Below are 26,078 nucleotides of genomic sequence, written 5' to 3'. Positions count from 1 at the left end.
ACAGGTTTATCTTGCACCGTGTGATGAGTTAAGTTTCAAAATCTGATCTGATGTCATAACAATGAGTGTTGTTGTGAATAACAGAGTATGTTGATATGATAACACAGCGTGTTGTTGTGATAGCATAGTGTTGTTTTGGTTCTACCTTGTTTCCAAAATCCAAGGTGATTGACTTTTCTCATTATCATGATCAGAAATACACTACTAAAAATTTTTAATTGATCAGAGTCAGACAATCTTGATTTCATCTTCTTATGGCGCTATCCAACATGATTTTCAGTGTCATGAGAGTGCCTGTGTAAGTACTTGGTGGTGCAGGTGTTCTGTTGCCTTAATATTACTGAATGAAATGACACTCATGTGTTTAACAATGTTAATGCTGTTGTGAAAAATGCTAATAAATTAGTCTGATCCTTTAATTTCTTTGAGTAGTGTATAATAAAATGGGAGATTTCCAAACCAGTGTTTTGTCTGTATTACACTGAGCCTAGTTTTAAAGCTACAAGGTATAGGATCAAATATGTGACCTGCTCCCATGAAATCCACCATAAGTCGCCAAGTCTTTATACTCATTTCGTTGAGTTGGTAGTTTCAAGATATTCGGTCTAAGTTGATGTTCTTTGTTTGTCGCGCACCTGTACAAGCCAGTAGTATTATCCTTAGTGAATGGCCCATTGTACCCCCGTTCACAAAGGATGTGAAAGATGTCAAACAAAGAACATCATCTTTATTACTGCTTCAATTGATCATAAATATATAAAAGTATACATATTTCGAGTGTTAAGTCATAGCTGAATCAGATTTATATAAAAAGCTCAGTTTTGGAGAAAATCATAAAAACGTCATGATTTTTGGGTCTATTATATTGATACTCATTTTTGATGTTTTTCACTTTGACTAACTTTTAGATATAATTGCAAAAAGGTTTGGATAAAATCATAAAACAAATATGATTTTGACCCAAATTTCAGCTATTTATGAATACCAATTGGGGTGAGCATTGGACTATTCCAGTTGAAATCCATACACCCCCTATAATGGAAGACACTACCTTAATTTTCCCTACAAGACAAGTGAATTTCAAATTACACCCACTGTGTGGGAGATTAAAGGTTATGTCTCCCATAGGGTTGTATGGATGTCAACTGGAATATCCCATTATTGGATTTCTCCTTTGGTATATGTTTGAGTTAATATAAACTTGTGATATAATATTCATTCTTAAACCTGACAATTTCCAAATTTGAAACTGGAGCTTAATTAATTTTTAAACCAATTTAACTTTACATTGTGATTATTTTGATTTGCCTTTCAGAATCAACTCAATGTTCTGATGGAAAAGCTTCGCAGTACGGGGGCATCTTTCATACGCTGCATCAAACCGAATGGCAAGATGGTGAGCGACATGTTTGAAGGTGGACAGATTCTCAGCCAGCTACAGTGCTCAGGTAAGAACAGCGGACACATGAAATGTACACATTTCCACAGTTTTTTGGAATCGTCCGCCTTTTCTGCGTTTTCAAATTCCATGTCTGTCCATCCCTATCTGGTTGACCAACTGGCCAGCGATGCTCCCAGTAAGGAGCAATCACTCCCTAATGTAAGACTCCTCGATTAAAGCCATAATATATGATTTCCATCAAGTTTGAATTTGTTATTCTTGACCCAAAATGTTGAAATAATATTAGTACTGTATTCATTCTATTAACCGCCCAGGGTGCTTACCGAAGTTATTTTGGTCCTTGATTTTTAACATTGTTTACATAATTGCATATGTATCAATTAAATATGCCCCAAAAAATCATATTATGAGATTGTACATTATAGCTTTAAATCGCTTACTTTTTTCTAAGACACCTGGTTCAAAACACTGCCCTAATCTAAGACCTACTTGTTCAAATCACTTCTGTAACATAGGACCCTTGATTAAAATCACTTCTGCAAGTCACTTTTATAAAAATCTCTCAAAATGCAAAATTGAAGTCAATTGGGACCATCAACCAGGGTTTTTCTTTTGGTTGCCTAATGCATGGCCTGGCTGTGGTGGTTAATCTATGTAGACTGATTAGGGTACTGGGCCAATATAGAGCTATATGTCCCTTTGATGCTAAAACGATTATTGGGCCAAATGGTCAGCTACTTGCTGTAAAGCAAAATGGTCTCATTACATAATTGAGATACAGGCATATCAGGGGGTATATTTAATTCTCAAATCAGGTGATAATTCTTCAAGTAGCTTATTGCAATTTTTAATCATGATTATTTAATGTTACAGGTATGGTGCATGTACTGGGTCTCATGCAGGGAGGTTTCCCATCACGAACCCAATTCGCTGATCTCTATGACATGTACAAAGCTTACATGCCACAGGAGCTAGTACGACTAGACCCCAGACTCTTCTCCAAGGTAAGGCACAACAGCCAAATTGTGGTTGATCTGTCGTGTAATTATTTGTGTAAGCTAATCCTAACCCTAACCTTAATCCTAACCCTAAGTTTATGTAAAATCGCCCAAATAATTTGTTTGATCTTGTGATTGCATGACTGTCAATGCTGCATTGAGACTTGTTATTTTAAGGCTTCCCTTTGATTTGGTGCCTTTTCAGTACTATTGGATTTAGCCTCTGCGTTTTTGCCAAATGTGATAAATTAAAAGGGTATTCTAAGTTATTTAATTTCAGCACCCAAAACATAAGATTAACGACCCCGGTATTTGCAAGTTGTGACTTACAGAAGGGGGATCTTGACCGGAATATTAGAGAACCTTCAGAGCCATTTGGTGGATACATGTATAAGTTGTACATGTGCATTATCTGAATATAAATCCCTGTATTTATTGTGGGCCACCAGCATAGCTATATAGAAGGACCGCTTAAGCCAACCAAACCTGGTGATAACAATTTTTGGGTAGGGGGACATCATGTGAGTTGAGATATGAGTCAAATGTCATCTAGGGGTTAAATGAAGTCGGATTTTGATTCAGGAAGGGAAAATTGCTCTCCTTTAAAAAGGCAGACTTCAATGTCAACCTTACTTGGTATTAATAATCTCTGGGTAGGGGTATCAGGTGAGTTTGTTTGATTTTCATCTGGGGTCAATGTTAGTTTTATCTTGTATTCCACAACCAACTACTGTTCATTGAATACAAAAATATTTTTTCATTGGGCAAGAAAAAAACCAATGAAAAAAATGTATTTACTTGTGGGCCCTTGAACATGTTTAATACAAACAGCCAAGAGATTACATAGGAGATTTTGCTTTAAACATGTTCAGGGGCCAATGACACAGAAGGTTTTTCCTGCCCAACGACGATTTGTAAATTATTTCCCATCAGGCTCTATTCCACGCCCTTGGTTTGAATGAAGACGACTACAAGTTTGGGTTGACCAAGGTGTTCTTCAGGCCGGGCAAGTTTGCCGAATTTGATCAGATGCTGAGGGCGGACCCGGAGAACCTGCGGCTGCTGATCAAGAAAGTACGCCGCTGGCTGATCTGTACACGCTGGAAGAGGGGGCAATGGGGCACACTGATGGTTATCAAACGTAAGTGTCAGTTGGCTATACAATGCTCAAGCATGCTCGTACCTTTGGTCAGTTCTTAATGAACAATATTCTTAACAGCTCCCCTTTTCACCCCTGTGTAGAGAGAAGCAAGTGGGGCAAAGGCCACAACAGGATGACATTAATGGGGCTCGATCGATCATGCAATCCTCCAGGCAGAGCCCACACCGCTGCGTCACGGTGCCCCCGTACTTTAGCTGATGAAAAAAAACAAAAACAAAATTAAAATGCGTAGTGGTTTTAAAAAAAAAAAGGTTGCGGAGACAAACTTTTTTATGTTTGTGTAGTATAATAGCTTTATAGTATTGTGTAGTAGAAGTTGACTATCTTTTACATTCATTTTATGTTTGTTTTCAATTCTAGTCAAAAACAAGATCCTGTACCGTCAAAGCGCTCTCATCAAGATCCAGTCTACTGTACGTATGTTCTTGGCGGTCAGGAAACACAAGCCACGCTACAAAGGACTCAAACAGGTCAAGACACTCTTCAAAGATATACAGCAGATGGCAGAAATAGGTCAGTACCTCTGATTGGTTGATTATATGATATAATTATCTGAGTAACCAATCAAAATAGGTCTCTTATCAATATTCAGTTTAATCCTCTCAAGACATGATATAGCCCTGTTTTGTAAACAATCAAAATCAAAACATATGAAATCATCCAATTTTGGGAACATTTGGCTATTCCATTTAAAATCCACACTACCCCAGTGGAAGATTTTGGAAATATCTTCCACAGGGGGAGTATGCATTTCAAATGGAATGAATACATTTAGCAACTCCATTATTTTGAAACTCACCTTCCCTCAGTCGAAGATTCACATTGAATCTTTCTCATAGGGCTTATAAAATTTGAAATTCATACTCCCCCTATGGAAGATATATTTCCAAAATCTTCCACAGGGGTAGTCGGGATTTTAAAATGAATAGCCCATTATAGCCAATCAGCCACCCCTGATTGAAGGTTTGTGTGCATGCCCCAGAAGTGTTTTGTTACTGTAGCGAGAAAACTGAAGGAAAAAGTGAAGGGGTGTAGATGAAGAAAAGAGTGGATTGTTGAGAATAGTTTTTAATTCTATAAAATGGTAATGTACTACTTGCTATTTGTTTCTCCACAGCCAAAGCAATTGAAGACAAGAATGCACGCAAGCAGGTGGATGTGATGAAGAACTCTATACAAGACCTCATATTGAAAATAAAGGTATGAATGAGAACTCTATACAGGACCTCATATTGAAAATAAAGGTATGAATGAGAACTCTATACAAGACCTCATATTGAAAATAAAGGTATGAATGAGAACTCTATACAAGACCTCATATTGAAAATAAAGGTATGAATGAGAACTCTATACAGGACCTCATATTGAAAATAAAGGTATGAATGAGAACTCTATACAGGACCTCATATTGAAAATAAAGGTATGAATGAGAACTCTATACAAGACCTCATATTGAAAATAAAGGTATGAATGAGAACTCTATACAAGACCTCATATTGAAAATAAAGGTATGAATGAGAACTCTATACAGGACCTCATATTGAAAATAAAGGTATGAATGAGAACTCTATACAGGACCTCATATTGAAAATAAAGGTATGAATGAGAACTCTATACAGGACCTCATATTGAAAATAAAGGTATGAATGAGAACTCTATACAAGACCTCATATTGAAAATAAAGGTATGAATGAGAACTCTATACAAGACCTCATATTGAAAATAAAGGTATGAATGAGAACTCTATACAAGACCTCATATTGAAAATAAAGGTATGAATGAGAACTCTATACAAGACCTCATATTGAAAATAAAGGTATGAATGAGAACTCTATACAAGACCTCATATTGAAAATAAAGGTATGAATGAGAACTCTATACAAGACCTCATATTGAAAATAAAGGTATGAATAAGAACTCTATACAAGACCTCATATTGAAAATAAAGGTATGAATAAGAACTCTATACAAGACCTCATATTGAAAATAAAGGTATGAATGAGAACTCTATACAGGACCTCATATTGAAAATAAAGGTACTAATGAGAACTCTATACAAGACCTCATATTGAAAATAAAGGTATGAATGAGAACTCTATACAAGACCTCATATTGAAAATAAAGGTATGAATGAGAACTCTATACAAGACCTCATATTGAAAATAAAGGTATGAATGAGAACTCTATACAAGACCTCATATTGAAAATAAAGGTATGAATAAGAACTCTATACAAGACCTCATATTGAAAATAAAGGTATGAATAAGAACTCTATACAAGACCTCATATTGAAAATAAAGGTATGAATAAGAACTCTATACAAGACCTCATATTGAAAATAAAGGTATGAATAAGAACTCTATACAAGACCTCATATTGAAAATAAAGGTATGAATAAGAACTCAATACAAGACCTCATATTGAAAATAAAGGTATGAATAAGAACTCTATACAAGACCTCATATTGAAAATAAAGGTATGAATGAGAACTCTATACAAGACCTCATATTGAAAATAAAGGTATGAATAAGAACTCAATACAAGACCTCATATTGAAAATAAAGGTATGAATGAGAACTCTATACAGGACCTCGTATTGAAAATAAAGGTATGAATGAGAACTCTATACAGGACCTCATATTGAAAATAAAGGTATGAATGAGAACTCTATACAAGACCTCATATTGAAAATAAAGGTATGAATGAGAACTCTATACAAGACCTCATATTGAAAATAAAGGTATGAATGAGAACTCTATACAAGACCTCATATTGAAAATAAAGGTATGAATGAGAACTCTATACAAGACCTCATATTGAAAATAAAGGTATGAATGAGAACTCTATACAAGACCTCATATTGAAAATAAAGGTATGAATGAGAACTCTATACAAGACCTCATATTGAAAATAAAGGTATGAATGAGAACTCTATACAGGACCTCATATTGAAAATAAAAAGGTATGAATGAGAACTCTATACAAGACCTCATATTGAAAATAAAGGTATGAATGAGAACTCTATACAAGACCTCATATTGAAAATAAAGGTATGAATGAGAACTCTATACAGGACCTCGTATTGAAAATAAAGGTATGAATGAGAACTCTATACAAGACCTCATATTGAAAATAAAGGTATGAATGAGAACTCTATACAAGACCTCATATTGAAAATAAAGGTATGAATGAGAACTCTATACAAGACCTCATATTGAAAATAAAGGTATGAATGAGAACTCTATACAGGACCTCATATTGAAAATAAAGGTATGAATGAGAACTCTATACAAGACCTCATATTGAAAATAAAGGTATGAATGAGAACTCTATACAAGACCTCATATTGAAAATAAAGGTATGAATGAGAACTCTATACAAGACCTCATATTGAAAATAAAGGTATGAATGAGAACTCTATACAGGACCTCATATTGAAAATAAAGGTATGAATGAGAACTCTATACAAGACCTCATATTGAAAATAAAGGTATGAATGAGAACTCTATACAAGACCTCATATTGAAAATAAAGGTATTAATTTTGAACTCTATACAAGACCTCATATTGAAAATAAAGGTATAACATGCACATATTTTGGGGGGCTTTGGGGCACAAGCCCTATAAAAGCAGGGGGGCAAATAAGAAGGGGCTGCATAAGAAGAAGGGACGGCAAGAAGAATTATTAAAGAAAAAAGTGCTGTGCAGAACTGAGACGAATATAACTAATGAGGTAGGAAGCAATGCACTTTTGGGTCAAAATTCATTAAATTATGTCAAAATGTAATGTAAACTTCCCTTTTTCCTGATTTTGACACAATTTCTTGAATTTTGGCTCATTTTGTGTAACAATTCCTGCCAAATTAATGCAACCTATGAGTTTGATTTTTTTTCTTCATATTAAGAATTGAATGTTTGTTCATGTACTGAGCATGTTCTTTTAGTGATTGCACAAAAGAAAGTGTGACAATTTAATTTAAGAAATTGATTGTGGTATTTGTATAACGATGCCACATAAGACATGGTTCACAATGGTAAAAGTGCATTGCTTCCTATCTCTTTAGTTATATTCATCTCAGGTGCAGAAGGGGCCGCATGAAGAATTATTAATGAAAAAAGGCGGAAAATTATGGAAAATGTTTACAGGTTGTGCAATTAACGAAACTCTACCTTTATTGTTGCCCCCCCCACTTTTTAGATTCTTGAGCACCATCCTGGCTGGAAAAAAATTGGGTCAACCTTTTCGGGCTGTTGCTGCAGGGGCGGCAAAATTTACCTTTTCTGTAGCCCCCAGGGTACGAGTGGCCATGATATGCCACTGTATAAATATATAAACAAGTAGGGGAGAAGTAGGAAATATTGCTAATATCAGTCAGTCAGCCACAGTAGGTGGCTATTTACTGCAGGGTCACACTAGGGTTTGAAAGTGAGGTGTATTGAAATTCTCTTAACTCCCCTGATTTTCTAAAGATAAAGGGTTTTTTTAGATTCAAAGGGTTTTAGTTACTGACAATAAGGTATAATTGCTGATAGCGATCAACAGGCAAAAGTGATGCATGCTGTGAATGAAAAGGGCTTAAATTTGCAATCTCCTGTGAAGAATTCTATAGCTTTTGAGCCTTTTTCATTCCCAGCATGGATCACATTTGCCTATCGATCTCTATCAGCAATATACCTTATGTTGATGAATTTTCTGTAAAATGGCTGAAAAGTACATGCACAGAGGATATTATATGCACTGGTACATATAAACACTTGGTGATTTTACCCCTGATATCAACTTTCTTCCACTCACATAATCATGTCCATTTAAACCAAAAATGTTTCTCTTCAGGCCCCTAAACCAATGATGACCAGACGACAGATTGAAGATGCTTATCTCATCTTGGCCAGCAAGATGCGCAAGCAAGTGCAAGAACTCATCGAGAAGAAAGCTTCCGAGCAGGCAGAGAAGGAACGTCTGCGTCGCATTCAGGAAGAGATGGAAAGGGAACGCAAACGTAAGGAGGAAGAAGACAGGAAGCGGAAAGAGGAGGAAGCGGAGAGAGAGCGTAAACGCAAATTGGAAGAAGAGGAGCGGAAGAAGTGAGTGCGATGGGCTACCGTAAAATTCCGTCTACAAGCATATATATGCCTCTAAACGAGGTTTTTTTGACACAAGAGACAAGGGGCAGACACTCAACAAAAACGTTATTTGGAGTTTGAACAACTATATTACTGATAAAGGCGGCTGTACAAACATGTATATTTGTAAGACCAATCTATTGCAATGTTTTTGAGAAGGGTAGGCCTATTGGCCTTTCATATCTTTCGTTAAAAAAAACCCTCGTTTAGAGGCATATATGCTTCGAGACGGAATTCGACGGTATTCCAGTTTAAAAATGCACCCTTTATGGAAGACATGATCTTAATCTTCCACACAGGGAGTGTGAATTTCAAATGGGGTTACCTGAATGGGTGACTCCATTTGAAATCTACACCCCTGTGTGGGAGATAAAGGTGATCTCTTCCATCGGGGGTGTATGGATTTCAACTTGAATGAGTTTTGCTTGTCCAGGCTCACACTCTCTGTGGAAGGGGTTGGTCAGATTTGAAAATAAAAAAGAGCCTAAATCGGTATAAATTGAGATATTGCAACTCTATCACTTAGGTGATGTTTTAAAACAGTTTAGAAATGTGAAGAAACCGCTTTAAAACAGAGGGATAAAACTTCAGAACCAAGTACTCTAGAGATTTAAGGATCTCAAAAGGGCTGGCCATTTGAAAACGGATCCAAAAAGGGCTGAGTTTTCTTTCATTTTACTGTCTTCCATCTTCTGAGCACTACCTGTCGATCTAACATTGCCTCTGATTGGTCAATTACATGATACCTTCATTTTAATCACCAATCAGAATGGAGCTTTGCAAATAATTCACCCCAATGTTTTTGAGTGGTGAAATTATTCTAACAATGTTGCTGATTGGTCCAATTGATAATAAAAACTTCTTTTTGGCCAATCGGCAGGTAGTTCTCATGGGGTTAACCTGAAAATATTTTCAGAGGGAGCAGTCTGCTCTCCTGAGTAGCCCACAGCAAAGACTGCATATGCAGCAGTGATGATTAAAGTTGCTCCGAATTTTGTTATCCAATAGAAAAAAAAGAAATGGAGGAGAGGCGTAAGCGAGAAGAAGAGGATCTCCGCGTTACACTGGAGAGGGAGAAGAAGCGATTGGAAGAAGAGCGCAAACAATTGGAACGGGACAAGAAGAAACAGGAGGAGGAATTCAAGAGATTGCAGGAAGAATTACGCAGGTATGATTGTAACAGATTAAGGATTGATTAAAATATGAATTACTTGACTGGTGCAACTTATTCATTTCAATATTTTGCTCTCTGATCGGTGACAAACCAATATGGCTGGGGATTTACCTAGTATTACACCTGGGGAAATTCCCCAGGGGGGCTACTCAAGTTTCACAGTGTACACATGCACGACCAGACATTTTCAAACCAATCCCTAAACAGGATTTGCCCTTTTGAGCAAAATACACCTCTAAACAGGAATTTTAGGCACTTTTGCTACAAATTTTACCCCTAAACAGGATTGTGCCTTCTGGAAAGAAAGCTTCTTATTACTAAGCCCTAACTTTTGAGATGGTTTGTACATGTATATTTTAAGGTGCAAAATTAATCATAAGACATGCTGTATACTGCCATTATATATTGTAACAGTTCCATAAGAATTGTAATTCTTTTCCACAAAATATTAGTTTCCACTGTCAGATATATCCCTTTTAATGTTAAGCCTAACAGATGAGGTAAAACAAAGAAAATCCTCACATTTTTATTAATTCTTCATTATTCAGGAATGCTCAGAAGGAGCAAGAGCGTCGTGATCATGAGTTGGCACTACGTCTAGCCCAGGAGAGCGAATCCCAGGTGATGGCACCGGAAGAACCTGCTATAAGGTAGGTGGAAGAACTGACAAAAATTATTGTTGTCCATTGCAAATTTTGTTTAATTGCAGAATATTGTCCACCCCTAACATGGTTTTGTTTGAGGGTTAGACTAGATTTTGCAATGGGTTGTTCCAGTTGAAATCTGCACCCTATATGGAAGACATGACCTTAATCTCTCACACATGGGTGTAGATTTCAAATGTAGTCACCCATTCAGGTATCCCCATTTGAAATACACACCCCTGTGTGGGAGATTAAGGTAAAGCCAAGAATTTTCCGCGTTGCAGGAAATTCCATGAAAATCATGCGAATTGAGGTAAAGCGGAAAACGATTTCTGAGAAAAAAATAAAAAAATAATCAAAAATGACCTAGAAAAAGGAAAAAAATACAATTGAAAAGAAATAAATAAAATACTAAATGAAATGGGTCTTCAAAATTCATCAAAATAAAGTAAAATCCGTCATAAATTTACCGTACAACGCCCCATTGCAGCCATGATACCCAATTACCCATCCCAACTTTGCAAATCGCAATGATCGTCACAAGATTCTTGTGAAATTTTATTATGTCAGAAATGTGCTAAAATTACAAAGCGGAGAAAAGCGGAATTTAGCATTTGTAAAGCAGAAAATTCTTGGCTTTAGATTAAGGTCATATCTTCCATATAGGGTGTGTATGGATTTCAATTGGAATAGCTTGATTATGCCGCAAGTGTAAGTTATTTGCACAATAAAATAGAGAACTGTATTTTTATTGTGGTTTCTTGTCAAGAAACCTGGTGTCTCAATTGAAAACCTGTTTTGCTTTGTTTTTAAATATGTTTTTTTATTTTAAATTGAGAAACATGTTTATCAATTTGAGAAGCCAGGGTTTGAAAATGTTGTTTTCTTGGTGGAAAACTATGTTATTCACAAACTTAAATTAGCTGCTCAAATCGATAAATCCAGTTTAAAATTGAAAAACCGGATTTATACTAAAAAAGCAACTTGGCTTTCCAATTTTGATAAACTTGGTTTCTTAATTGGATCCTTCACTGATTTGATAAACTTGGTTCTCAGTTTGGAAAGCAAAACCTGGATTTTCAATCGAGAAACCAAGTTTATCAGTGAAAAAAATGGTTTCTCTTCTTCATTGTGCAAATAACTTGCCATTTCTGCCTCCTCCTTGTGTGGTTCAATGATTTTGGATATGATCCAAATTACACCACCTCTTTTTAAATGTAACCATGTTAGAGAAATTAGAGAAATACACCAGGGCATTGGCTTATTCCAGTTAAAATCCATACACCCTCTGTGGAAGAAAATACCGTAATCTTTCACACATTGAGTGAATTTCAAATAGGGTTACCTGAATGGGTGACTCCATTTGAAATCTACATTCCTTGTGTGGTCATGGTCATGGTCTTCCAGGGGGTGTATGAATTTCAACTGGAATAGTCCTTGCCTGTTTGCATCAGATAAACCATGTTTTTTGCAATATAGCACAATCATATCCATATATTGCACTCTTTAAAAACTTTAAAAGTACCTTTATGTAGCAATGTATTATTAGTGACTCATTTCATGACTTGAATTATAGTATAGTGTGTTGTTTGAAGTTAATCATCATGTACAAAATATTGGTTCAAAACTCTCTCTTCTTTGTACTATTTGTGACCTGCCCCCAGAAAACGATCGTAAAGTTGTAAGTTACGAGTTTCAAGACGTTCCAATTGGTGAGTTGATGTTCTTTGCTTGAAGACACCTTATGTGGTATGTCCTTTGTGAATTTGGACAGAATTGCGAGTACAGCATATATTATGTCTCCATTCACAAATGACATACCACTGACTATACAGGTGTCTTCAAACAAGAACAGCAACTCAACAATTGGAAGGTCTCAAAACCACCAACTTGCGACTTTCATGGGAACAGGTCACATTGGATATCATGATTATTGTTCTAATAATATCTATCTGTAGCAGCCTATCCAGAGATGGGTTAACGTCTTACTATGCAGGACCATATTCATGTCTCTTCATTGTGAAGTCTCTCTGAAGTCTTCATCGATCTCCACAGACTACTACAGACCATGAATCAACAGTTAAAGTCTCTGTGTATATTGTATGCTGTGAATTCTCGCATATTCATGAGGGCTGATTGTTCGATTATGCCATGTCTAACAATCACGCCAGCATTGCGTACATTTGCGATAACGCGATAGACTGTAAAAATATGCGGTAAGTGCGTAGAAGTTTTGCCTGTCGCATTTCTTGGAACAATCAGCCCTCATTATCGGGTGATGCTGAGACTTTGACTGCTTGTACGAGGTCTGTTATCTTTTTCGTCCATGGAGGTCTCTCTTATAGTTTTCAATGTAAGGCCTCTTACACTGTACATTGTAAGGTCTCTCTTAGATTACATTGTGAGTTCTGTTACACTACATTGTGAGGTCTCTCTGAGATTACATTGTGAGGTCTCTCTTCACTACATTGTGAGGTCTCTTATACATTGTGAGGTCTCTCTTACTCTACATTGTGAGGTCTCTTACACTACATTGTGAGGTCTCTCTTCACAAAATTGTGAGGTTGTTTATACACTACATTGTGAGGTCTCTCTTACATTTCATTGTGAGAGATCTTACTTTTCATTGTGAGGTCTCTCTAAATTACATTACATTGTGAGGTCACTCTTCCTCTTCATTGTGAGATCTCTCTTACTCTACATTGTGAGGTCTCTCTCTTACTCTTCATTGTACCAATTTTTACAGAATCATGATTGCTCATCATCTCTCCTCCTACTTCCTACTCACACATGCGTTGTCATAGGAAAAGATTACTAGCATCCAAAGAATCGGGTAATAATATGAATCAATGTATCACATGTCAAAACCATTGGCATAGTGGGCATGTGGGGAGGCCGCGGTAAGTGATGGCTTTGTCAACATACGGCATGTCTACATCATTGCATGGACCAGTATACTACTAATATTTGAAGAGTTAGGATGCAAGATGTGTTCTATATGTTATTGCTGCCTTGAGTTATTTTTTTTATCATTATTGTTATTGATGGTGTTATTTTATACTCTAGTGATAATGGCTAATCCGGCTATTCCATTTAAAATCCACACTACCTCTGTGGAAGATTTAGCTAAAGTCTACCACAGAGGGAGTATCAATTTTGAATAGAATACACAACTTCCATTTGAAATACTTACTCCAGTTGTGGAAGATATAGGTAAAGCTATAATACAGGGGAGTGTGGGTTTCAAAATGATTAACTCTGACCAATTATATTTGAAAAACATACTCCCCCTGTACTAAATGTGGAGGATGTTTCCAAAATCTTCCACAGGGGTAGTGTGGATTTCAACTGGGATAGCCCAATATCAAGGCAAAAAATACACAAGGCAAGCCTTTGGATATATAGCATTTTGCATCTCACTCTTCATTTTGTTTCCTTCAAGATGGCTGAGAACAAAATCTTTCTACCATGCATGCAACCTCAATGGCCTATCTTGACTATTAATATATACAGGGCCTTGAAATGCATGCATGTACCCAGAGATAAGAACATATTGCAGCTAGTTTTTCTTGGGATTTCCCAAGAAATTGAACTTCTATATGCAGCATGAACTTCTGGGTCCATTTCACTCAACTTTATAAAGCTTCAAAAGTCTCAAAATGAATCATAAACTCCATTTTTAAACGATCTGTACCCTTCGTAAGTAATAGGGATTAAAATCAGGCATGAGAATTTTCAGGTTTAAACCTGAATTCAGGCCTTTTTATTAGCTCAATTTCACACACTTTTTCAGGCTTCTTTTAAGAACTTCAGGTTTTTTTTTATGGATGATCATTCTCATGCCTGTTTAATAGAGAGATCCTTCGTTAAGTTAAATCTAGCAAAAGGGTATTTGTAACTTGCGAACGGTTTCTTGAGATAGGAAGGGCTTTTAAGTTGAGTGAAATAGACCCCTAGGGATCTTTTTTACCTTGCTTGAATGGTAGGACCATGATAATTGCATGAACCTACATGGTTTCTAACTAGCATGGCATATTATATGAACTACGGTCAGTTCAATAACGCTTCCAGATAAAAAAACAGAGAATTGTATCACATTAATAAGCTAAATTTATAGCATCTGTCATAATCAATAATGATATTCTTCTATTTGTACATTTTATCCCAATTTCATCATCACCATTCATTTCTTTTTTCCAGCTGCAACTCTGGACTCATTTCTGTTTTATTTATGCCTGTCAAACTCATCCAGCTGTTATATTTGCATTATCATTCTGACTTCTGTTTAGAGACAAATGTGACCTGCCCAGTGCCCACACAAAAAATAATGAGCATAAAGTCGACAGGGCACTATAGAAGATACATCAGTGTGCCATATCTGAACAGAAGTTGCATCTAAGCAACTAACTAACCACCATCCTTAACCTTAATACGCTCCTCAAAGTAATTAAAGGATAAAAAATTTCATCCAGATTATCTTGACCATACTTGTCCCAAATCGAAATATCTTTTTATTATGTGGCCTTGTCCATGCTCTACTAAACACTCTAAAAAGTCTTGTCATGACTATTTAACATCTTGAAACATCTTAAAAATATTGAATACAATTTTTTGATCCTGTAATTACTTTGAGGAGTGTATGTACCCATGATAAATTCCATAAAGAAAATAAGTCAATCAGTCAAATGAATTTCTTTGGATGTGCCTTGACTTAACACACTGCTTTTATGAAAATTACGCAGATAATGTTTTTTATGCTAATAACTTTTTGAACAACTCCTGAAGCTTGAATTCCTTGAATCTAGCTGATATCCTTGAATTTCAACTTTTTATCAATGTGCATGAAACTGCAGATCGGTTACCCATTTTTTCCTTTTTCTGCATGAAAGTAATTAATATAAAGCCTCTGAGCATATTTATATATTTAAATAATCCAATCTTGGAATTCTACTAAAAACGTGTATGTCAATGCCCCATAGAATAGTACGTAATGTTCCGGTGTGGTTACCGCAATTCACCACATTTTTGTTCTCACCATCTAACATATCTTTGACGATAAATTTTAGTGAGTTAATGAGAAAAATAAGAGCTTTCTTCTGATACCAAAATCTCACTTTTGATAAAGAAATATAGGGGATGAGACTGTCAGCCTGGTCACACCCCTTTAAGTGGTGTGTAGGGAAATATTCTGCTCATCACAAAGAGTTTGAAATGTTTTGGGTCTATAACTGGCCATGGCCTCTATGCCGTTGTTTTGATGTGGTTTTGTTGAAGTGCCAAATAACAAAGAGGACAATGGACCAGGAAAATATTGGGCTGTTCCATTTAAAATCCACACTCACCCTATGGACGATTTTGGAAATAGCTTCCATAGGGGGGTATGAATTTCAAATGGAATGAACACATTAGCAGCTCCATTTAAAACTCGCCCTCCATCAATGGAAGATTCAGATTGAATCTTTCTCAGAGGGTGTATGAAGTTCAAACATAGCTACATAATGTGTTCATTCCACTTGAAATTCATACTTCCCCATGGAAGATATTTCCAAAATCTTCCAGGGGGGTAGTGTGAGTTTAAGTGGAATAGCCCATTGCTTTGAAAATGACACTTTTTGTCAGTTTTAAGATGACAGTGCAAATATGTCTAATATGTTTCATTTTTCTCTCATCATAGGGTTGAAGTGCAAGCAGTACAAGCCTCAGCCCCTGCTCCTAGTTCTGTAGCTGCTGCACCAAATAAGGTTGATTTGACCAAATTAAAATATGCCGAACTGAGGGACACTATCAACACATCCACAGGTAAGGATATCCCTCAGCGATGTCGGGAGGGGAATGGTATCTCTACAGAGGGGTCAGGAGGGGAAGGGTATCTTCCCAGAGGTGTCGGGCGGTGAAGGGTGTCTCCCCAGAGGTGTCAGGAGGTGAAGGGTATCTCCCCAGAGGTGTCAGGAGCTTGGGAAGGGTGTCTCCCCAGAGGTGTCAGGAGGTGAAGGGTATCTCCCCAGAGGTGTCAGGAGCTGGGAAGGGTGTCTCCCCAGAGGTGTCGGGAGGGGAAGTGTATCTCCCCAGAGGTTTTGGGAATGGGCTAGGGCCGAGATTTCTAGTGCTGCTCCAAACAAACCTGATTTGACCAAATTTAAATGTAACTGAGGGACACAATCAACACATCCAAAGTTAAAGAAGAGAAATACCATAATGGAGGGGATAAACATGTCCCCCAGGAATGAGGTGAATGGGGACCAAATGGAAATATGCTGAACTGAGAGATATATCCCTCAGAGGTGTCAGGAGGGGTGAGCATCTCCCCAGGAGTGTGGCAAATGGGCATCTGGGGATGGGCATCTCCCCAGGCATGTGACAAATGAGCATCTCCCCAGGGGTGTGGCAAATGAGCAGGTCTGAGGTTTAGTTGTCATATTGTCATCCAGTAGGGACATAAACAAACCATTCAAATGGAAATTAGCTTGATTTGACCAAATGGATATATGCTGAACTGATTGAGAGACATAAATAACACATCAACAGTTAGGGATATTCCTCAGAGGTGTCAGGAGGGGAAGGCACCTCCCAGGGGTGTGGGGAATGGGCTGAGGGTGTCCATACTCAGTAATAACAGCTTGATGTTAATATACTGAACTGAGGGACACAAATTGGCACCTCCACATGTTAGAAATTAGATGTCCCTCAGGGGTTGTGGGTAGAGACAGGGCGTCTTCCCAGGGGTGTGGGAAATAGGCTTTGGTTGTAACTTCTCAGGTCTAGGGGGAAAAAGTTCATAAGAGGTCCATACCTCTTGGTGACCCCTAATGGAAGGCCCAAATGAGACAATGAAGGTTTTTTAATTGTGACAAATGGAAAAAGATAAGCATGCACCAAAATGACTTACTTAAGCAAGCAGCCAGTGTGCTTAGTGGAATGAATATGGTATACTTACATCTCTGTATTTGCTCTCTGTAGATGTTGAATTACTAGCAGCATGCAAGGAGGAGTTCCATCGTCGTCTCAAGGTATACCATGCATGGAAAACAAAGAACAAGAAGAACCAATCAGCAGCTGCAGGAAACAAAGAACAACCAGTCAGAGCTCCCCAGGCTGTTGTACAAAGTGGTAAGATCTGACTTACATCTCCCTGAATTACGGTTTACAGGAGTGAGGAGAGTTTCTCTTCAGCTGATTTCCTCAGTTTTTGTTGCCAAAATTTATGTGTTTTCTTTTATTTTCAGCCCATATTTGGTGTTTTTACCCCAATTTACGCTGTTTTTCAGCTTGTTTTAGTAATTTTCCAAAAATGCACCAAAATGCGTGTTTTCATAAAATGTTATTTTTCTCAATTTGACCTGGACAAATGCTGCCAGTTTCAACAGGCCCAATTGCTCTAGCATCATTTACTATGGTGCTGATTCATTGATAGAGCAGAAACTCTGGTCTACAGTAAGAATTTCATTTGAACAAACACAGCAGTATGTGATCAGGTGTTCGTTCAAATGAAATGTAGACTGTAGTGTCAAGTTGCCTGCATATTTATGAATATTTATAAGCTCAACACATCTGAATATAATGAACATGAATAATGATACTGCATGTTGAGATCTTTTGCTTATCTTATCGTAGGAAATGTGCATAATCATAAATAATATTCATAACCTCATGGATATATATGTGATGTGTTTAATCCAATCACAGTTAATAAATTTGAAATGCACGTACGCAAATGCAGGTTATTGAAAAAGTATGACGGCGTCTTGTAACACAGTACAAAAGCACGCTTTACAATGACCACATTATGTGACGTGTTTGACCAATTTAACTGTATGATTGAGGTAAAGCAAACAAAATAAGGAGTTTTCTTTGTTGCCACCAAAATACTGTATGAATTCTGGCGTGATATCCCACCAGATTTTTACCCACAATGCACTCTATTTTGAATTACCGAACTTTCTTTGCACCTTTCATCATCACAGCTCAAGAACATCAACTCTTGCAACCTCTGATACCGGCACCATCGGCTGCTCCAGCAAACAACTCCCAGCGTTACTTCCGTGTGCAGTTTATGAGACCATCCGCTACCAATGCCAACGTGAAACTGAAGGGGTGGTGGTGCGCGCATTTTGATGGACAATGGATTGCTCGCCAGATGGAGCTTCATCCAGATAAAGTCCCTGTTTTACTTGTGGCTGGTAAGATACAAGTGTTATGGACTATTCCAGTTGAAATCCATACACCCCCTGTTTAAAACTTCATCTTAGTATTCCACACAGGGGTGTTAATTACAAATGGAGCCACTCATTCACTGTCGTCTGCTCCCAAATGGGATATTCCATTTGAAATCCATATACCCCTATGGAAGACATGACCTTAATCTTCCACACAGGGGGTGTGAATTTCAAATGGGCCCACCCATTCAGTGTCGTCTGCTCCCAAATGGGATATTCCAGTTGAAATCCATACACCTCATATCTAAGACATGACCATAATCTTCCGCACAGAGTATGTGAATTTCAAATTTGGTTACCTGAATGGGTGATTCCATTTGAAATCTATACACCCCCTCTGTGTGGGAGATTAATGTCTAGAATTCCATAGGGGGTTACGGATTTCAACTGGATTTGCCCAATGATTTTGCTTCTTGAAAACCTGCATTTATACATGGCCAAAAGCAATTGGGCTATTCCAGTTGAAATCTATATACACCCCAATGGAAGACATAACCTTAATCTCCCACACAGGGGATTGGTGTAGATTTCAAATGGAGCCATAGATTTCAAATGGAGTCACCAATTATAACCCCATTTGAAATTTACACTCCATGTGTGGAAGATAAGGTTTTGTCTTCAATAGAGAGTGCATGGATTTCAATTAGAGTATCCCATTGTTGCAAACATATGTACTACACGTTGTTTCACCATGAATGTGGTAGCGATGTCAGAGCTTTAACATTGGTTGCCCCACAAGCTGGGATTAGGTTAGAGCACACAATTTCCTGATCAGCAAAATTTACACCTCCGTCATCACCAACTATGAGGTGAAACAAGGTGTAATACTTGTTTTTCAGGAGCTTTGGATTTGAGAAAGTTTCAATGTTTAAATGACCCCAAACTATTCTCAATTATCAGTTTCATAAAATTATTATTATTGGTTGTAAAAAGATTGCTTAATTGAAATATAATGAAGGATTGAAGATTTCAGATTCAAAAGCCAATAGTGCCATTTTCAAACTTTAAAGTTAAGGTCACCAGCATCTGCCTTATCTGCAATTAAATTGACACCCTACTTAAAAAATTTCAGGGTAAATATTAAAACTATGATCAAAAGTAGCACATATCGTTGTTGGGCAGGAAAAACTCCTGTGTCATTGGCCCCTGAACATGTTTCAAGCAAAACCTCCCATGTAACCTGTTGGCAGTTTTGTTTTAAACATGTTCAGGGGCCACAAACACATAGATTTTCCTGCATTTTCTTAATATTTGACCAGTACTATAATTATGTGACACGATCTGCTCCATGACTCCATATTTTTGCCTTTATCTCAATTTTAAATTTGCCGCCTTTGGCCCTCTTGGACCATATATGTGACCCGTTCTGACAAAACCAGGAACAAGTCACATTTTTGACATTTCATGATTTTAATAAAAATGTAAGCACGGGACAGTAAGCTTCACAATGATACCAAAATCATATACATAGCATCAGTACTTTTCAAGATATGGATAATTTTGTAAATGATACCTTGATATTTTTCTACAGTCCCAAGGTCAAATACCAAGAACTTAAGATTCCAAAATTTGATTTTTTTTTTTGGGAATGTCATCTTTAAAAGGTCTATAACATGGCGACTTGTTCTGGGTTTTGTTGGAGCTGGTCACATATGTGCAATTGCCTATATCTCAAGTTAAGGAAGATGGATATATGGTATGATTTTTTTTTTTTTGCATCTTCATACGTTTCAGGTTGTTCCATATTTTAAACTGACGCTGTATCATACCCATTTTCTTCAATTTATTATGCAGGTAAAGACGATCTACAAATGTGCGAATTGAAACTGGACGAAACCGGTCTGTCGCGAAAACCAGGCGCCGAGATCCTAGAACGTGAATTTGATGACGAATGGAACAAGCAAGGAGGTCGTGAATACCTTATGACGGCTATACGAAACAAGCAGGCGCGTCCGACATACGCCACCGCCAAACTACAACGTTGAGAATTTATCGCTTCTCACCTTGTGCAAAATTCGTAGCCTGAAAGGGAATTAGATAGCATTATGTAGGAACAAATTTACAAGATATAAATATTGAAAAAGTATACGAAGAATAAATGTAATTTTTTATCACTATTATATATTGTTCTTATGTGTGCCCGGTATAATAGTATGATTGTATTTAATGGTGTATTTTTTTCTCTGAAAATCAATGTGTGTGTGTTAATTAGATGCTATATATAGTATAACACCGTAAAATGAACTTTTTGGTAGATGTTACCAATTGGACAGTAATACTATAAATTTATACAAAGAAATAATGATATGAATGGTACAAGGGATAATGGTCTATGATCATAAACATTATTTTCATGTTGGGTAGTAGAAACAGGGTTGCCAATAAAGTTCAGCCCTAATCGTGAGTCAAATAATACAAAAATGCGGCCAATTTTTCTCTTAGTCATTGGTTTCTATGGTATAGGATACTACTAGAAGTCACAGGAACCAATGTTGAAAGGTCAACCAACTTTTTTGTTAACCATTGGTATTTATGGTAGAGGAAATGTTCGAAAGTTGCCCAATTGGGCTACCAAATCAAGGGTTTGGCAACCCTGTGTAGAAATATGTCTCTGTGGACCATTCATAATATCTTCCCATGATGCAACATTCCAAGGAGCAATGGATACTATTACAACCACAGAGGAGTAAGATAAGACAGAGCGCGTACCACCAGTCAAAGTCTCCGCCTCATCCGATAATGAGGGCCGATTGTTCCATGAAATGCGACAGGCGAGACTGCTACGCAATTACCGCGTATTTTCATGGTCTATCACGTAATCGCGAAAGCACGCAACGCTCTATCGCGTATACGCGAAGGCACGCAGCGCTGGCGTGATTGTTTGACACAGCACGACCGAACAATCGGCCCTCATGAATATGCGAGAACTGGTACCATACAATACACGGGGACTTTGACTGGTGGTACGCGGTCTGTCTTATCTTATTCCTCTGTGATTACAACATAATAGTTTATTATTATGATAAGTGTTATCCAAACGCACCCAAGATACAATGTATTTTTCCACATTAAATTGAATAATGGAAAATGTGAAGGTCTTTCTCAATCAAAGTAGTACTAGTAGAGTATTTTGTGAAATTCAGTGTTTGAACACATCAAATTAATTTATATTATTATATTTATTCAAACTATATAATCACAAGTAAACACATATTACAATATATTTTGATAGTTTATGTACCTGCCCCATTTAAATAAGGTCTGGCTCTCACTGCCAAATAACTGGGCTATTCCAGTTGAAATGCATACACCCCCTATGCACGACATGTCCTTGAGGTGGTACTACACCCCTTGATAAATTTGTGACTATTTTTGCATTTTTCTCACAAAATAATAACACACTGGTAACAAAAGTGATGTATATTATAGGGGCAAGGAATCCAGTTACTACACTGGAATTTCAGTGACTCAAGACAAGCGGTATGTTATTTATGATCAGAAAAGAGGTACCACTAGAATGTACCTTATTTCTTAACATATATGAACTACTTGTCTTGAATCACTGAAATTTCAGTGAAGTAATTGGATTTGTTATCAGTGTGTAGTTATTTTTTGAGAAAAATGCAAAATTAGTCACAAAATTTATCAGGGGGGTAGTACCACCTTTAAGGTCATGTCTTACATAAGGTGTATACATCAACTGTAATAGCACATTGATTTGATGGAGTGTGTGATACAAGCTTACCATAAAATGTGTTCCATTTCAATGACAACAATGTCCATTGTGTTATGATAAACAATGAGATTTTTTATCAATTTTGGAATATTCTTTTGCCAAAATATCATTTTACAGGTTTTGAACTTTTACTATTGAGCTGGTAAGAATTTTTTTCTTGGTTTTAATTCCACATATGGGCTGTTCCATCCACACTCCCCCTGTGGAAGATTTTGGAAATATCTTTCACTTTCCTGCTTTCACTGAAGAAGTATGAATTTCAAATGGAACAAATGGAATTGTTGCTATTATTGTGATTGTTTGGCAGCTTTATTAAATGAATTGACCAAAATCATTTCATAATTTTTGCAATTCAAACACAGATACCTGTCTAAATTATCAAATTATTACCATTGTGTGTCAGCTCTAATCAATTAACTTATCATAAGCATTTCATTATTTGTGCAATTTAACTTGCTTGTGGTGTGATAATGCAAAATCAATCTGAAGTCAGAAATATTCAATTTTCAGTTTCTTATAGGATTCTAAACAGCATTTGTAAAGCTACATTTTGCAGAAAACCACATTGAATTTGGACAACCAGTTCAAAAGATATAAGCAGTTGAGTTCCAAAACAATAGAAATCAAAGGAAATACTTCCTTTGTTTGGCTATATCTCCAAATCTATATTTCCGACTTCGGACTGATTTTACTTGATCACATCGTATATACTTGTATCTTCAAATCAAGTCTATAGAAATTAAATTATATTTGAGTTGTACTTATTCTGTCACTATGATATCAACTGTTGGAGCAGTTGGCAGTTAACCCCATGAAAACTACCTGCCGATTGGCCAAAATGAATATTGTGTCCAATATTGAACCAATCAAGGATGGTATTAATAAGATCGTCTGCAAATGCAAGTTTGACCATAAACAGTTTAAACCCTAGTCATAATTGGCAATTGAAATGAGCATTTCAAGTTATCAACCAATCAGAAATGCTGTTAGATAACAAGTAGTGTCCAGGGGGTTAACCTTTTTGTGCTCCAATCAGCCACAACAGTTACATATTTTGTGCTCCAATCAGTTGATATTATTATAAAAAATGAGGAATTTGAGATGCATTTGGACAATGTGAATGTGTACATGCAGTACAAGACCAAATGAACTGAACCAAAACCGAGTGATTTGTTTGACCCCATAGGCCTACTGTACTTTATATTGGTTAATGTGTAGAAACACTTTGAGTTCATGCTACGTGCTTGACCGGATTCATTTTGTCCTGTACTGTAGTATCGATAGCCTCCTAAAAGAATTAACACAGAAGATGCTGAACTTCACCTTTTATTGTAGAAAACATTACTTACGTACACTGTATCTTATAATATGTGTATATGTGTCCCCATCTGATTGTGTGTGCTGATTTTTATATAGGGTAAGCTATATGTGACACAATCAAGGGAAATGAGTCGGATGTCGCAAATATTGATTTTGAGATATTGGCAAAGAAAGTGTTCAAATTCTTTTGTTTTATATTGTTTTATTGATTGATAAATTGTTGTAACTTTGCAAATGTCGTATCAACATGCAGTTTTCAATTTCTGAAAGCTCTGAATGTCTTCTTTAGAAACATATGCAAAACTCATTTTCGATCAGGGTCGACATGTGACTCATTCCCTTGATCATGTCACATAATAAAATAGTACCGTAAATGTAAGAATATAAGCTGCAGCTGAAACATGACTTAGACTAGTTCCTCAGTAGGCTTGATGCTGTGGTGTATACACGCCATGTTCTGAGTCTCATCTGAGTAGCAATAGGAAACTGGCTTATATTCTATCTAGTATTGGGCATATTGGTACTTGTCACTGGTGTAGTGTGACACACGAAGAACCTTGTATGTTTCACTGTGTTTTTGGTAACCAAATCTTTTATGTCGATAAAAATGTATGTTTTGTAAACCTTGTTGACAACTCGGCACTCCCAACTCTACCATACTTCAACTTCAAAATAAATATAATACTTTTATCAAACAAATGTGTTGTTAAAAAGTTATGTCTGCATTGTATTCATAACCATATTGTGTAACCCTAAAGTTTGGTATTTTAACCATAGTGTTTATGGAACTTCAGTCAAGGAAAGGAGGGTTGGCTCACTTTTGAGTATGTGGTACAGGCCCGTCTACCCTACCCTGTGTTTTATGGAAATGTTTACATTGAATCCTCCATTCTAACCTATATTGGGCTTATACTATTTGAAATCTACCATGTGGGAGATTTAAGACAAGTATTTCACACAGTCGGAGTATGTTTTTCAAATGGAATTGGCTAGGGTGAAACCCATAGTCTCCCTATATATGACTTTATCTATATCTTGCACAGCTGGAGTGAGTATTTCAAATAGAAGTTACCCAATTGTCTATTCCATTTGAAATCCGTACTCCGTCTGTGGAACCGCCTCCTTTTGGCAAAATAGGCCACTTTTTGTTCTTTTTGATCACTTTTTGGCAATCCTAACCGTAAACACTGGGTTCAAAGGGTATTGTAGAGTTAGGCCAATATTATCAGTAAAATTGTAAAGGATGCCATGGAAGATCACTGCAGGGTAATTTCATATCGTTTTATGGTTTATAGCCTGTGAAGCATCTTGTGCAATTCATTTGAACGTGGGGAGCAACATTGGCAAACTGCCTTTGCACTGTAAGAAAAAATTGTAACATCACCCTCTGTAGTTGTAAAATAGAAAAGGATAGTTTCTAGTTAGATGGTATTCATCATTATGCAGTAATCACAACAATATGGACCACAATGGCCTCATCCCAATGGCATAGTCCAATAACCTCAATTAAACAATCATAGTGCAAAAATTGACCTCAAGTTGCGGAGTACGAGTTTTTGTACTCAAATTTTCAAAGGTCATTCAATGAATGTACAAATGTATTGGGGTTAAAGAACTGTGTACTATTACATGAGAATGTTTTGGATCCTAGTGTATCATCCACTGTTGATAATCTTCCCTTGGATTTTAACCACATTATGAAGTAATCATGTCACTTTATCTATGCATTGTTGTAGTCTACTAGATTGTATTCATAACTGGCTCTGTCCTAGTGCCTTCTCATTTATATTATTATTTGTGTTCAATTTGATGACATATTGTTAAAACTGAAAACATTCCATGTTGGTAAAGTACAATTGTAAGAGGTTCTTGGCTATTTGGAATTACCATTTTTTTAAAGGAAAGATAAATAATTCCAGTGTAAGAATTTAGAAAAGTCAATGAATTATTAAAATGTCGCCCTCGCTTGATTTTTCTTCAACTTGCGCTGCAACTTGCGCTATAATTTGCAGAATTAATTTATTATTCATTAAATTCTGAAGCCAGTGGTATCAACTGTAGTTTGTCCACTGGGCTATTCCATTTAAAATCCACACTCCCACTGTGGAAGATTTTGGAAATATCTTGCACAGGGGGAGTATGAATTTCAAATGGAATGAGCACATTAGGCAGCTCCATTTGAATTTCATACTCCCTCTGAGAAAGATTCAACACGAATCTTCCACAGAGGAAGGGTGAGTTTTAAATGGAGCTGCTAATGTGTTCATTCCATTTAAAATTCATACTCCCCCTGTGGAAGCTATTT

General features: G+C 36.7%; 1 protein-coding gene across 1 annotated transcript in view; it reads left to right on the top strand.

Moving 5' to 3' along the window:
• The window catches only part of LOC140140910 (unconventional myosin-VI-like), a 115,424-nt gene extending 89,985 nt beyond the window's left edge, over positions 1–25,439 (top strand). The window contains 12 exon segments of the mRNA XM_072162664.1: positions 1,316–1,448; positions 2,276–2,406; positions 3,334–3,541; positions 3,923–4,075; positions 4,680–4,762; positions 8,397–8,676; positions 9,704–9,854; positions 10,409–10,510; positions 16,179–16,303; positions 17,462–17,611; positions 18,466–18,681; positions 20,512–25,439. Of these exon segments, the coding sequence (XP_072018765.1) occupies positions 1,316–1,448; positions 2,276–2,406; positions 3,334–3,541; positions 3,923–4,075; positions 4,680–4,762; positions 8,397–8,676; positions 9,704–9,854; positions 10,409–10,510; positions 16,179–16,303; positions 17,462–17,611; positions 18,466–18,681; positions 20,512–20,702 (1,923 nt within the window). The 3' untranslated portion in view covers positions 20,703–25,439.
• The last annotated feature ends 639 nt before the right edge of the window (positions 25,440–26,078 follow it).

This window comes from Amphiura filiformis, chromosome 19 (genome assembly GCF_039555335.1).
Source record: "Amphiura filiformis chromosome 19, Afil_fr2py, whole genome shotgun sequence".
Classification (NCBI taxonomy): domain Eukaryota; kingdom Metazoa; phylum Echinodermata; class Ophiuroidea; order Amphilepidida; family Amphiuridae; genus Amphiura; species Amphiura filiformis.
The sequence above is the reverse complement of the archived record's forward strand: the minus strand, read 5'-3'. Positions and strand labels throughout refer to the sequence as shown.